A 15,527-nucleotide genomic window follows, 5' to 3' on the forward strand; every position below is an offset into this window, starting at 1 on the left:
GATAATCACAATGGTGTGATCACTCACCTTAGAGCCAGATATCCTGGAATGTGAAGTCAAGTGGGCCTTGGAAAGCATCACTAGGAACAAAGCTAGTGGAGGTGATGGAATTCCAGTTGAGCTATTTCAAATCCTTAAAGATGATGCTGTGAAAGTGCTGCACTCAATATGCCAGCAAATTTGGAAAACTCAGCAGTGGCCACAGAACTGGAAAAGGTCAGTTCTCATTCCAATCCCTAAGAAAGGCAATCCCAAAGAATGCTCAAACTACTGCACAATTGCACTCATCTCACAAGCTAGTAAAGTAATGCTCAAAATTCTCCAAGCCAGGCTTCAGCAATATGTGAACCGTGAACTTCTAGATGTTCAAGCTGGTTTTAGAAAAAGCAGAGGAACCAGAGATCAAATTGCCAACATCCGCTGGATCATTGAAAAAGCAAGAGAGTTCCAGAGAAACATCTATTTCTGCTTTATTGACTATGTCAAAGACTTTGACTGTGTGGATCACAATAAACTGTGGAAAATTCTCAAAGACATGGGAATACCAGAACACCTGACCTGTCCCTTGAGAAACCTGTACGCAGGTCACGAAGCAACAGTTAGAACTGGACATGGAACAACAGACTGGTTCCAAATAGGAAAAGAAGTATGTCAAGGCTGTATACTGTCACCCTGCTTATTTAACTTATATGCAGAGTACATCATGAGAAACACTGGGCTGGAAGAAGCACAAGCTGGAATCAAGATTGCTGGGAGAAATATCAATAACCTCAGAAATGCAGATGACACCACACTTATGGCAGAAAGTGAAGAGGAACTAAAAAGCCTCTTGATGAAAGTGAAAGAGGAGAGTGAAAACGTTGGCTTAAAGCTTAACATTCAGAAAACTAAGATCATGGCATCTGGTCCCATCACCTCATGGGAAATAGATGGGGAAACAGTGGAAACAGTGTCAGACTTTATTTTGGGGGGCTCCAAAATCACTGCAGATGGTGACTGCAGCCATGAAATTAAAAGATGCTTACTCCTTGGAAGGAAAGTTATGACCAACCTAGATAGCATATTACAAAGCAGAGACATTACTTTGCCAACAAAGGTCCATCTGGTAAAGGCTATGGTTTTTCCAGTGGTCATGTATGGATGTGAGAGTTGGACTGTGAAGAAAGCTGAGTGCCGAAAAACTGATGCTTTTGAACTATGTGTTGGAGAAACTCTTGAGAGTCCCTTGGACTGCAAGGAGATCCAACCAGTCCATCCTAAAGGAGATCAGTCCTGGGTGTTCACTGGAAGGACTGATGCTGAAGCTGAAACTCCAGTACTTTGGCTACCTCATGCGAAGAGTTGAATCATTGGAAAAGACCCTGATGCTGGGAGGGATTGGGGCAGGAGAAGGGGACAACAGAGGATGATGGTTGGATGGCATCACCGACTCGATGGACATGGGTTTGGGTGGACTCCGGAAGTTGGTGATGGACAGGGAGACCCGGAGAGCTGCGATTCATGGGGTTGCAAAGAGTTGGACATGACTGAGCGACTGAACTGAACTGAACCATGTATCACACACTTCCTAAGCACTCAAATTATAGTGTTTCCACCCAGTAATAAAGACGGATTCTGAACTATCCACTGGAGAAGGGACAGGATATCCACTCCAGTATTCTTGGGTTTCCCTAGTGACTCAGCTGGTAAAAATCCGCCTGCAATGCGGGAGACCTGGGTTCAATCCCTGGGTTGGGAATATCCCCTGGAGAAGGGAACGGCCACCCACTCCAATACTCTAGCCTGGAGAATTCCATGGACTATATAGTCCATGGGGTTGCAAAGAGTTGGACACGACTGAGCAACTTTCATTTCACCACTTAGGAACTATCTATAGGAATTATTTCCAGAATTTAGCACTAACCAAAAGTGTAATGTTCCCCAAGGTTTACAGTATCCTTCCTGGAAAGTAAAAGCAAAGATCTCAGGAGAAATTGTTCTGAAACACAGACAGACTTCATTAAAATACCTACTTCTCTCCCCTTACAGCATCTGTGTGCCCCTTGGGGACAGAGACCCTGTCTCACTCACTCTTAGTGCCTAAGTGCTATGACATATCAGGCACTCAGCTTACCATATGGTATTGTCATTGTTTGTTATGAGTCTGTCTTCCAGAGTAAGCAAGAAGCTACTTGAGATCCATGAGTTTTATTTTTTCACTCATTTTTGTATCACGAGTGCTAGGGCATACAACAAGCCTATTACTTCACAGTCTTGTGATGATTTCATGAGTTTATGTAAAACATTTACCAAAGGCTCATTTATGCATTGAATACGGAATAGCTTTCTTCTTACTTACCTCTCAAGCACCTACACAGTCAACCCCTCTCTTCCTGCTGACGTAAATGAACCAAAAGGCAAGGCAGAACCTGGCTTAACAAGCTGCCAATTAACTCAAGAGCTCATCCACTACACATTTCCTATATGTCATTTTCCTAGGCACCCCACCCTGAAAAAAAGACACAGGAAACATTTCCAAGAAGTGACAACTGAGAACTAAACCATGAGGTTCTAACTATATCTGCTGGAATGAGTTACCAAAGGTGATTCTAAACTCTACACACATGATTCACATGAAATGCAATAAAGTACAAAGGTCTTCCTTTCCTGGGTAAAATTGCCTATAACAACAATGCTATTTGAAGAAAAAAATCTACGAGTATATCAGTGATCAGGCTTCCCAGGTGGCACAGTGGTAAAGAACCCACCTGCTAATGCAGGAGACACAGGAGATGTAGGTTTGATCCCTGCATTGGGAAGGTCCCGTGGAGAAGGAAATGGCAACCCACTCCAATATTCTTGCATAGAGAATCCCCATGGACAGAGGACCCTGGCAGGCTACAGTCCAAGGGGTCGCAAAAGAGTCAGACACAACTAAGTGACTAAACAACAACAAACTTTGCTGATCAGGGCAAATGAGTTATATCTTCCAGTATGAGATACCCTCCTAGCAAACTCTTAGTAGTTATTAGGAGTTTCACTTACGAAAAATTAAAGTGCCTCCTTTGGACAGCAGACACATGCTCAAAATATGATAAGCACAAACTGACTCTGAAGCCACATCATATGGAATAAAGATAGTCATAAAAGATGTAGCCCACCTAAAATAATCACTGCTTTTACAGCCAATTAATTCCCTTGGTCCCTCATTTCTTACCCTCTTCATTTCTCAATCTGGACAGTCAATCTGAATTCAAAAGTTGTAACTCTTAAAAATGCATTTCCCAATTCTCAACCATGCTACTTCTTACCTGGGTTCCACTGGGAGTTTCCCAGCTACCTTAGGCCTTAGTTCCACCATCAACAGAATGAAGATAACTAAGCTATCCTCCCGGAGTGAGCAGGTTTTGATAGACCTCACAGCCACACAGAGACATAGTGACCACTAAATGTCAACTATTATTATCTGCTTTGACATTTAGAAATAAGCTACAATATTCACTATTAAGAACAGTAGGATACATACTGTATTCCAGCCACACTGGCCTCTTTTCTGTTACAAATGCCCTTTGCCCCTCAACACCTGCTCTTTCCTATGCCTGGAATCATCTTCTTTCAGCTCCTCCATGACCAACCTACTTTCATTCTTAAACCTGAATTCAAATATGCCTTCCTCAGAGAAGCCTTCTTTGAGATTACCACCCCTCAATATCTCACTCTCTTCTAACCTTGCTTTCATTCTCTCATGACATTCACAAACATCTGTAATTATTAGTACAGAGACTTTACTTACTTTTTCACAATGAAATTTACAACTCCTAGCATTGTAAATATTAGGACAAGTGTGTGTTTGTGCATGTGTGCTCAGTTGTATACAACTCTTTGTGACCCCATGGACTGCAGCAATGCCAGGCTCCTTTGTCCATGGAATTTTCCAGGCAAGAATACTGGAGCGGGTTGCCATTTCTGTCTCCAGGGAATTTTCCCACCCAGGGATTGAACCTGAGTCTCCTGCATCTTTTGCATTGGCAGATGGGTTCTTTACCAGCTGGGCCACCAGAGAAGCCCCATTAAGCACATAATAGCTAATAAACAAGTGAACGGTGTTACAAAGTCAAATATTTTAAAACAACATTGTATTCCTAAAGGAAATCAATATTAATATTCATTGGAAGGACTGATGTTGAAGTTGAAGCGCCAATACTTTGGCCACATGATGCAAAGAGTCGACTCATTAGAAAAGGCCCTGATGCTGGGAAAGATTGAGAACAGGAGGAGAAGGGGGTGAAAGAGGATAAAATGGTTGGATGGCATCACCAGTTCAATGAACATGAGCTTGAGCAAACTCCAGGAAATAGTGAAGGACAGAGAAGCATGGTGTGATGCAGTCTTGAAGTCACAAAGAGTCAGGCACGACTTAGCAACTGAGCAATAACACTGTATTAAACACAACACAAAAAATAAAAGATAGTATCAGGTTAACATATGTCAAAATAAATAGCTGAGGTAATTCGCTGGAGATCCAGTAGTTAGGATGCCATACTGCCACTGCAGGGGGCTGGCGTTCGATCCCTCCTCAGGAAACTAGGATCCCACAAGCAACACAGCAACACAGCACAGCCAATAAATAAATATCTGATTGAAAAAACAGAAGTAAGAGGGAGATGGAGTATGAAGATGTATTACACAATAGTTTTTTCTTTGCTGCCTGCTTAACCATAGGTAGGCAATCAAACAACAGAATTCACATAAATGAGGGAATACAATTAAGGTCATTCAAAAATTTTAGGAACATTAAGTCTACTTTTTATATGGTGACTCAATCAGTTCCAAGGCCTGGACAGTAAAAATAGTGAAGGTGACCAGTGTGTGGCTAACTCCATTTTCTGAAGTTGAAATTCAGGACTTAACCACTGTGTAAAGTAACAGTTTTTCCATCTGTTTAGTTACACTCTACCACAGACTATACAGATCATTTTCCAACATAGCTGGGATTACCACTACCTGAAGATCATATATGTGGTTTTTACACATGACTGATAAGACACTACTATTTCAAGATGTTCTGTAAGCTTCAAAGACATTCCATGAGTATTCACAGGAAACAGTTTGAAGTTTGTGTTTCTGTTCCTAATACAAAACTATGTTGATGTTATTTTTACTAAAATAATGACGTTTTAATTATTGCAGGATTATACAGGATTACTTTTATTTGACAATCATATTATACACATGAGTGCAAGGCCTACTCTAAGACCTTTATATTTTGCCTCAAAACAACCATACAAGGTAGGTACTTTATCATTATACAGCTGATGCAACAGACACACACAGAGGAAATTTGCCTAAGGTCGCACAGCTAGTAAATGGAGGAACTGGAACTGAACCTACACAGTTTGGATCCACAGTCCATCACTAGACTATGCTGTCTATCTAATGTTTTGAAGAAAAATCAATAGTTTATAAAGTCATTACCAATGTTAGATTAGTTTCAATTAAGTAAAACCGAAACAACTCAGTCTGAGCCATCTGGGCTTTAAACCTAGACAGCAAGAAGGTTGAAGGGCGAAGGAAAGCAGGAAGCAAAAAGTGAAAACGAAAAATAAGGTAAGCAGAAAAAGAAGGACTTCCCAAGTAGCAGTGGTAAAGAATCCACCTGCCAACATAGGAGATGCAGAAGACTTGGGTTTGATCCCTAGGTCAGGAAAATCCTCTGGAGAAGGAAATGGCAACCTGCTGCAGTATTACTGCCTGAAAAATTATGGACAGAGGAGCCTGGCGGGCTACAGTCATGGGGTCACAAAGAGTAGGACATGACTGAGCGCACACACATACAACAAAAAGGTGGGACAAAAAGAAAGAAAAGAGTTATTTGTAACCACTGTTCATAATACCTGAATGAATGCTTTTTCAGAAAGAAAATAAGGGAGAAGACAGTGCCTATATAATCCCTAATTAGCTTACAACACAGACTATATTTCCATCCCAAATGCTGAATTAAACCAGTAAATTAGCAGGAAACAACATTTAAAATTCCTTTGCATAAGGGAATTCCCTGGTGTTCCAGTGACTAAGACTCCGGGCTCTCATTACCAAGGATGCAGGTTCAATCCGTAGTCTGGGAACTAAAATCCCACAAGCCATGGGCGGGGGGGGGGGGGGGGGGGGGGGGCAACATTTCTTGGGACTTCCCTGGTGGTCTAGTGGTTAACACTCCATGCTGCCAAGGCAGGAGGGCCTGGGTTCGATCCCTTGGTGGGGAACTAGATCCTACATGCCAGAGCAGCCAAAAAATTTAAAAAAATAAAAAAATAAAAACCTAAAGCTACATGTTAACTAGTTCACTTAAAATGTAGGTTTTAGTAACTTTCTACCAGCTTATTTTTAAGTCAGATAAACAGTAACAATTTAAACTTTAATTTCTTATCAAAACTAATTAGTATAATTCCACAAGCTGAGTAATACACAGGAAACTTTGGTAGAATTCAGCCAAAAATGACTAAGCAAGAAAGAAATTAACAAAGATTATGGCATGTCCATGAGTTTCCAAAAGGATTTAATTCAAACAGATTATAAAGGAAAAAATTACTTTTCAAAAAAGCTATAGAGGGAAATGTTTTCTGAATATTTCCATACTCTCATCCAAGCAAGGTAAATTCAAGTTTAAAGTCAACTGTATAAAGTCAACTAGAGCCAAATACTATCAATTTCCTCCAGGCCTCTGCTTTTGTTCCAAACTAGCCATTTAAAGGTAGAAAAAGTCTTGCAACAGGAGGCCAGTCTGACCCAAAAATATGCCAGATTGACAAATTTTTGTTCATTTTTTGAGATTCCTTCCCCTCTCAGTGGCTGGGAGGAAAGACCAAAGTTATATAAAACAGAGAAACAAACACAGTCAACTTTAATCAGAAGCAAAAGAAGTTAGCTTAATAGAAGTTAACAGAAATTGAAATGGCAAGTAATCAGGATAAGTACTATGTCCTATTTATTTACTTACTTATTTACCTCTTTGGTATCTATCAGAATTCCCAACATCTCCTAGATAATAAAACAAATGTGTGGGTGAATTCACCCAATAATGAGTAAATGAACAAATAAGTGTTAGGAGAAAAAGGAAGGCTGTAGACTGCTGGCAAGGGAGACTCTTTCATCAAATATCTGACTTTCCCTTAAGAAAATTAGCCTCCCACTAATAAATAAATAAATAAATAAATAAAAAATTAAAAAAAAAGAAAATGGCCCAAACTGAGATCAGGAAAAGGAGCACTCCTTGTGGGTAATACTTAAGGGGCAGAATGAGGTCAGTATAATTACTGAAACAGAATAAGTAACGGGATTCCACAATCACCTGGGGCTTCCCAAGTGGCACTAGTGTTGAAGAACCTGCCTGCCATTGCAGGAGACATAAGAGACTCGGGTTTAATCCCTGAGTCAGGAAGATCCCCTGGAGAAGGGCATGGCAACCCACTCCAGTATTCTTGCCTGGAGAACCTGCATGGACAGAGAGGTCTGGCAGGCTATAGTCCATTAGGGTAGCAAAGAGTCCGACACGACGAAAGCAACTTAGAACGCGTACACACAACTACCTAGTATGGCTGCCAGTGTTCTTTGCTGCCAGATTTTCCCTTAAATTTATTGACTGATTTGGCATAAAGGTCATACCATGTTTGCAGTATGCTGAGGAAACCATGACCCCCTCCCTTCTAAGAAAACCAATGCTGGAGCCCATGAGTTCCTGTTATCATCTGCTTTTATGGGTCAGTGTAATTGTTGTCAAGTGCAGAAAAGGAAGTCACCTCAGATCGGTTCTGGACATAACATGAGTATTATCAGTAGGGCCCTGGCAAAAAACAGCACCAAATAAGGTATTTAAACAAGAATTTCATGAAGGAACCACCTTCACAGGTATAGGCAGGATTTAGGGAAAGCAGCAGGGAATGGTACCAGCAACATCAGGAAGCCATTATCATCTCTAAGCTAAAGGAGCAAGTAAAGGGTTACCAAAACCCAGAAAGATCTGTAACTGTAGCTGGCTGGCACAGAGGGCCACTGAATAGAAGCTGTGACCTACTCACAGAACACAAAATAGCTCTGGCAATGCAAATCCAGCAGGAAGAAACTGGCTCTTCCAGGCCTCCTGCTGTTGTCCCACTGGTCAAAGTCAACCAGAAACTAAAAGCAACAGCCTAGTTGCAGTCCACAGCGCTAGCCTTCCAGAGCATAGCGCAGGCTGGAGAAAGGATCTAGAGGAGCAAAACAATGTACAGCACAGAAAGATATTCCAAATGACTGTTACCCAGCAAAATTCAGGACATAAAAAGGTTCTGCCAGTTCCACCTAAATCTTCCAGGCATCACACGATACTTGCAAAAAAGTCATACACACAGGAACTTACTTGGGTTCCCACTGCCCTGTACTGAGCTGAGAGAGAAAAAAAAAGATTCTAAGAGTACTCCTGGGGTAACATTTGTCATTTCTGCATCTCTAAACAAAAACAGACAACCCATTTATCTATGATAGATCGTTTATAGCATAACTCTTTTTTCTGTACTCAAAGAGCATCTATTTCATACCTCTATTATTACATTTGTCATGATGTATTATAACCTCTTGTTTGTTTCTCCCTCATTAGACCCTAAGCTCCTTGAGGGCACAGACTTTCTAATTCATCTTTATCTTTAGCACCTAACATAACTTTGAACAGAGTTAACCTCCAATCAATGTACACTGAATCAATTCATTGGCAGCCTAATGCCAGAGTGCATAAAATCTAAAATGACTCTCAGCAATTAAGTTTTATTTAGGACGTGGTTTAACACAATAAGCAAAACACAGCTTTCACATCAGCCCACTATGATTCTCTGTACAGCATCTTTTCTTGTGTGCTCAGGTGATATTTATGACCTTTTCTACAATCATAGAACTCATTATCAAAGGAGACAGAGAAAGTCGGCAAGGCCACACTCCATCTCAGAAAGGAATCAAATACACATCATCTCTCAAAATTCTCACTCTTTTTCCAAGAAGAGACCAGATCCACTGAAGGAAGTAATAATTTGGGTATATTATATGGAGGAAATCATGTTTCATAGTGGTGATAATATTGACTTGGGATAGGAATGCTTTTACACGTGTGTAAGCATGCACACACCCGCGCACTTACATACAGGCATGTTTATCATTTAAGCAGACATCACTTTCTGTAATATTATAAAGTAGCCATGTAACACAATCACATAACATCATCATATTAAATGGATACACTGCATGATGTTGGGTGATCATTAACAGAACCTGGAACATAGTCACATTATAATTAAGAACCACTTTCACATAACCCTGTACTTATGATCTGCTTAATCATCTTTCTGTTGCTATAGTCAACTTTTACCTGTAGTTCTCCAAAGAAAAAGAAAAAAGTTAATACCAAGTTGATAACCCTCTTTGAGCTACCACTATTTTAAAGGCCGCCAACCTCCTGCTGTCAGTAAGATGAATAAAAATAAAACTTCAAATGACCCTTAAAGGGTACTTTTTGGCAGTGCAGTGGTTAAGACTCTGTGCTTCCACTGCAAGGGGTACAGGTTAAATCCCTGGCTGGGGAACTAAGATCCTGCATGCTGTGCAGCTCAGCCATAAAGTTTAAAAATAAATAAAATAAAATGACTCATAGACCCCACTACAAAGGTGAGTTTTTTAATAAAAACATATAATCTCCCAAAACTCAGCATGAAAATATTTTGTATCTCTAGCATCACTGTTCTCCTTCACTGTTGTTTGTAACAGAATATTGATGCTATTAAATCTAATTTCATCTTATATACCAAATTAAAATAAGGCAGTATTTCACTTTCTATTTATGAAAAGGGAATTCTGAGCTTATCTTGACAATACAATGAATTATTTTAAAACTCTAGCAATACAAAAACAGACAAAATGTTTTTCAAATAGATCAGGTACTTCTCAAATAGATCTGATACTGATACTTAATGCATAAGTCTCCTAAACAAGCTTTTCCCAAAACCAAAGATTTTAAAATCAGAAATAACAATTTTATCTTTTTTGACAGTCATCATAAATTCTACAACTGTCAGGCCAAGTTAGCAATAAAATTACTCTTAATTCTATCGGATAGTTACATGATGCTTGCAGCATGTTGAAAACAGACTACAAAAACCCACAATTTTATAAAGTTGTACTGCAAATAGTTTCCTCAAATACACATGAATTAAAACAAACAAAACATAGATTTAGCATATGGCTCTGTGTTTAATAACACTGAGCTACCTGAGAGCAGTATTATGTTTCATCTATCCTGGTTCAGTGTTTGGCCCAAAGAGAAACTGCATTTGTTTCATAAATTAATAACTGTACAAGGTAGGAAAAATGGGAACTTTATATATAATTCTGACAGTATAGTATGTGACAATGATAGGCTAATATCCAATATATTAGAATTTTAAAAATCACTTTTGACTGAACATTTTCCTCTCCCCTCACTAATATAAATGAAATTTAACCAAGCTCCACAAACACTGAGTATAAATTTAAATACATTTTAAAAGATAACATATTTACCAAGGTAAACTTTTCATTGCCAATAAATCTAAATATACCTAATGTAATTATGAATAAGTCCGGACATCTGAAAGGATCACTTGTGTTTTTATAAAAATAGTGTTCCAAAATCGTGTTTCCCTTTCCTAAACGGAATTCCTAAAATTCACTGTGGGGCTATATAGGAAATGTCCTGGTAAACAATAAAGATGTTTCATAAGCAACATTTTTCCTCAAAAAACAGGTAACAATTTATACAACTTCGGCAAGACTACAAGCACCTAAATGGTCAGGTTTGAGGCAGGGGAGAGGGATACTGGATTAAAAGCAGAGGAAATTTCCTATCACCGAAAAGTCATTATGCAGACCTGCGTCTAGGATGCTAAAGTCACAGCTCTCCAACGCTGAGAGCTCGCCAATACTATTACTTCGATACTCAAACATGAGGACGACTACCTGAACACCGAGCAGGTCTTCTGGTAAGTAGTTTTTTCCAAAACATATAAATAGTTCAAAGATACTGCCTTACACAATACATATGAAGACGGTGAAAATCTCTCCTTCCAATGCCTAGCCCTTATCCAGATGACTTCGATTCTTTTTCGTCAAAAGAAAAGAGCAACTGGCGACCAGAAGCCCTACGACTGAACTCTTCCGTCAGAAAGACAACGCCAAATTCGCTGCAGCCAAAGAAATGTCCAGTGCTCCTCGTGGGCTCTCACAGGAGATGGAAACCTACACGATGACGAGGTCTGTGCAGAGAAGGAAACAGCAGGTCTGGGGCACACCACCTCCACCCCATCCCCCTCAAAAGCAAGCTTCTTCAAACCTATAGGCAGAAACCTGGCATCATCACACCCACTTACAGCCCGACAATTTACAAGCCGGTAACACCTTCTAATTAGGAGCGTTCTAACCTTTTATAGACGAAAACTTAAAACTGCTTCCCACAAGGAAGATAAACCTGGCACTGGCGCCAGTTACTGAGAATTCCCAGTGCATCAAAACCCTCCGGTTTTGTCACCAAACCTGATAAGCCAGTGACCACCAGGCTTCCCTACAGCAGAGAGAGGAGGAGCCCATCCTCTCTGCTGGGAGTGAAACTGGAAACAGAGGACAGGAGAGCAAGGGATGGAGCGCAGAGGCGTGAACAGCATCCAAGCAGGGTGGGCTCAGCGCACCGGCGGGCGACAGAAAGGCAGACTGACAGCAGCGGCCACACGGGGATGCGGGCTGCGAAGCGGGGTCCCCCGGCAGCGGAAGCCGCCCCCAGCGTCTAGCCGGGCAACGCTCGCGCGTCAGGCACACACCCCCCACGCCCGTCCGCGACTCCCAGCGAGTCACCTCCCAGCGGACACACGCCCGCACCCCACCGATGCACCCCACCCCGGGCTCGCGCGCACACGCCCCTCGGGCCGGCGGCGCGTACGTACCCAGCAACACGCAGAGCACATCGAGGGCCACGTACGGCAGCCGCGTCTTGTCAAACATGGTCTCCGCACGGATGGCAGAGGAGGCACCCGATTCAGGGGACCGGACCGGGGACTGGCGACGGCTCCTCCCAGCCAGGGGAGAGCAGCTAGGGCTGACGGAGACCCCCGCGGCGTTCTGACGGGCAGCAATGGCGCCCACGACCCCTCCCCTCACAGCTCCCGCAACCACTTGATCCGGGCCGAGACGCTCTTGTGCCAGCCGCGGCGGCTCCGTAGCCTCAGGCCCTCCTCGGTCGGCCCTGGCCCGCCCCGGCTGTTGGCTGTCCACAGCCAGGAGCCCTCTCCAACAGGCGGGGCGTCCGGACTCGTGCTTTAAGGATGGGGACCGGTAGGCCCCTCCCGCGGGGCAGCGCGGGACCTGCCTGCGCGCGGCCTCGCGGGCTGAGGGAGCGCGGCGGCGGCGGTGGGGCGGCCAGTGAGGGACGACGGGGCGGGGCCGGGAAACCCCGGCTCGGGCGCGTCAGCCAATCGGCGCCTCCAGTCCCGACCTGCGGAGCCCGCCCCTCAAGTGGGACGCGCGGCGGACGGGCGGAGCGTTTGGGCACCTCCCCTGCAGTGCGAGGGACGTTGTTCAGACACGCATTCTGCTGGTGTCGCCGAACCTGGCCTACTGATGTCTGGTCGCCCGTCATTGCTGCTTCGGAGAAAGAACGACCCAACCCTACCCCGGCTGCCTGCCAGCTCTTCTCATCCATGGGGATTGGGTAATAAAGAGAAACGGGGTTGTCGGTGACAGTCTCTCTCTCCTTGTCCAAACTTTAGTCAGGCTCCTCCCAGCCCTCTACTCGCCTAGGCCTCCATTGAGGCCTTCGAATCTGGCCGGGCAGAGCCCCTCATTAGCGTGAATTCTGCGAAGTCATCCTTGCACCTTTAATATCTGGTTACCTTACCTATGCGATCAGATTCGTTTATATATGAAGTCCGTTAGTATATAAGACCTCGGACCTGCCTTGAAGCAAGTATCCTCCTATCCTTAATGTTTTGTCTTATTTTCTCATCCACTAACCCCCTCACTCTTCTTGTTTGTTGGCTATAATAAATTTCCGGGTGTCTTTGCTGTATTCGAGGTTGAGCACAATTTCTTTCTCCTGTTGCAAGTTATGATCCCCTATTGGAATCGTTTTAAATAGATTGTACCTCACCATTTTCACAAGTGGCAGAATGAGTTTATTTCACGCACCCCTCATTTCCTAGCAAAGTAACCTGTAACATCAGGATGTTGATAATCCCTGCTGTGTGTTTCAGTCAAGAAGTGATGAAGCCCGGAAAAATTATGAAAGCGTTTTCCAAAAGATTAAACCCTCTGCAGATGTTAACCATTGGTAACTTTCCTCCACATTCATGTCTTACCTTCATCAAAGACGTTAGACAAATTGAAAACTGTACTTAACCGCTTTGGACTTTCTCCCCAGAAGTGTACAGGTGGCACACAAAAGGGGCGGGGATTACACCTGAGAGCCCTGGAAGCACTTCATAGGCGGGTGATAGTTACATTGTTCTTTCCTGTCTCTCCCCCACATCAACAGCCATTTTCTTAGGTGAGAAGGTAATGAAGAAGACAGTATGTTTTGCCTTTTGGAGGAGTTACAAATAATAGCTTTAAAAATGAATCAACAAGGAATTAATTTCCTGGCGGTCCAGTGACTAGAACTCCACACTCACTGACTAGGATCTGGGTTTAATCCCCGGTTGGGGAACTTAGATCCCACAAGTTGCTGAGTGTGGCTAAAAAAAAAAAAAAAAAATTAACAAAGTCCACTAAAATGCATTGTCGTGCCCTGTGATTTTAAAAGGGATGTGCACTATGTGCATATAAGCAGTAAGTCCTCAGTTGAAAGAATGATTAAGAAATGTCATTTTGTTTTGGGAAGTGAGAGGTTTTGTTAGTTTTTGGAAGAAGTGTGGTTTGTTTTGGTTTATTTTCTATGATTAGTTTCTAGTATGATCACTGGAATTGAGAATGAGTTAAATAACCTTGAAATGATAGTGAAAATAATAAAAAGGAGACAATTATTATATAGTGACATCATTAACACCCCCTTGGGGGTAGATTCTAGTGTGTCCCTGGATTGGACATGAGACCTTAGAGATTTTCTTAAATGTTTAGCAAAAATTTGTCCTGGAATCTGTATTTTTGTTTGTGTAATACAGGTATCAAATATAAAAGCAAAATAGAGTGCACTTGGGAAGAATAGTCCTGAAGAATCTCTGAAGAAATGAGAAACTAATTTCCTCTCTTCTTGTATTACTAAGCATTTTGAAAAGGAGACTGTAATCTGCACCGTCCATTTCAATTTCTCTTTAAATGTTTGTGTATTCTCACTTCTGTCCCTACTCCTTTTCTTGCACTATTCTTTAACATAATGTTATTGGTAAGTCTCCTGTCTGTTCCAACAGTACTTGCTTCTTTTTATTTTATAAAGTTTCTGCAAAGTGGATGATATTCACCTTAAAAAATTTAGTGAATAAATTCCCTTAGAGTATTTGTATGTAATTATGTCCTTTCTCCCTACTTGGACTGAATCAAATATAGTTTTTATTATACTCAAGAAGTTTTGTGAAACTAAAACAATTAAAAATGTAAATGTCTGGTTCCCTAGTACATGTGTCTCCCTCATCCAAAAAACTTTACAGTCTGCTATAATCCTTTTTGTATTTATTGTCAAAATTATTTGTTATTAAAATTTATTATTATATGAATGTTTGATACATAAATATATCTATAAGTAAGTTATAAAACATAATAGTGGATGACTGGGAATCCACTACTCAATGCCTAGAGCATTGTGGTATCACTGAGTCTACCTATGTGTTCAGTCCCTCTCTTGTACTCTACTTCAGAGGAGGTAACCACTATCCTGAATTTTATGTTTATCTTGTTCTTTCTTTGTTTTTTCCATGTGGAAAAACACATAGCCACATGTGTACATGTCACTGAAAATATGCATTGTTTAGCCATCTTGTATTTTATCTTTTAAAAATATATGGCATATATGTAGTCTTCTGCCCTTGACTTTTTTCACTCATTTCTTATACCCATTGATGTTGCTGCAATCATTGCAGGTATATCATATAAATGTATCATTTTATTCATTCTTCTGACAATGGCCACCTGGATTATTGCCAATCTTGCTATTACAAATAATGCTGTTGTGAGCGTTCACGTACATGTCTCCTGTGAGGAAAGCTGTGGAACTACTTTCATGGGGTATACAAGCATCCAACTTCACTAGAAAATCCAAAATTGTATTACTAAGCATTATACCATCTTACCTACCCCTCACCAGTGGTAGATACGACTCCATATTTACATCAACACTTAAAATTTTGAGAGTTCTTAATTTTTGGTAATGTAATAGATGCAGTGTCTATTTCAATGTAGTCTTAGTTTACATTTCCATGATCACTAATGTGGTTGGGCACCTTTTCCTAAATTTATTTACCAAAAATATTTCCTCTTCTGTCAATTACATAATCATGTTTTTGCCTATTTTTCTA

At 41.5% G+C, this 15,527-nt stretch overlaps 1 protein-coding gene across 2 annotated transcripts in view; it reads right to left on the reverse strand.

Annotated features, from left to right (window-relative positions):
* Positions 1 to 12,318, reverse strand: part of PLPP1 (phospholipid phosphatase 1) — a 114,905-nt gene extending 102,587 nt beyond the window's left edge. The window contains exon 1 of one of the 2 annotated variants that reach the window (XM_065905790.1): positions 11,970 to 12,318. In XM_065905790.1, the coding sequence (XP_065761862.1) occupies positions 11,970 to 12,027 (58 nt within the window). In that variant the 5' untranslated portion in view covers positions 12,028 to 12,318. The remainder of the gene's footprint in view (positions 1 to 11,969) is intronic. The other variant, XM_065905791.1, reaches the window with a different exon arrangement.
* Positions 12,319 to 15,527: the final 3,209 nt, after the last annotated feature.

This window comes from Muntiacus reevesi, chromosome 14, assembly GCF_963930625.1.
Source record: "Muntiacus reevesi chromosome 14, mMunRee1.1, whole genome shotgun sequence".
Taxonomy (NCBI): domain Eukaryota; kingdom Metazoa; phylum Chordata; class Mammalia; order Artiodactyla; family Cervidae; genus Muntiacus; species Muntiacus reevesi.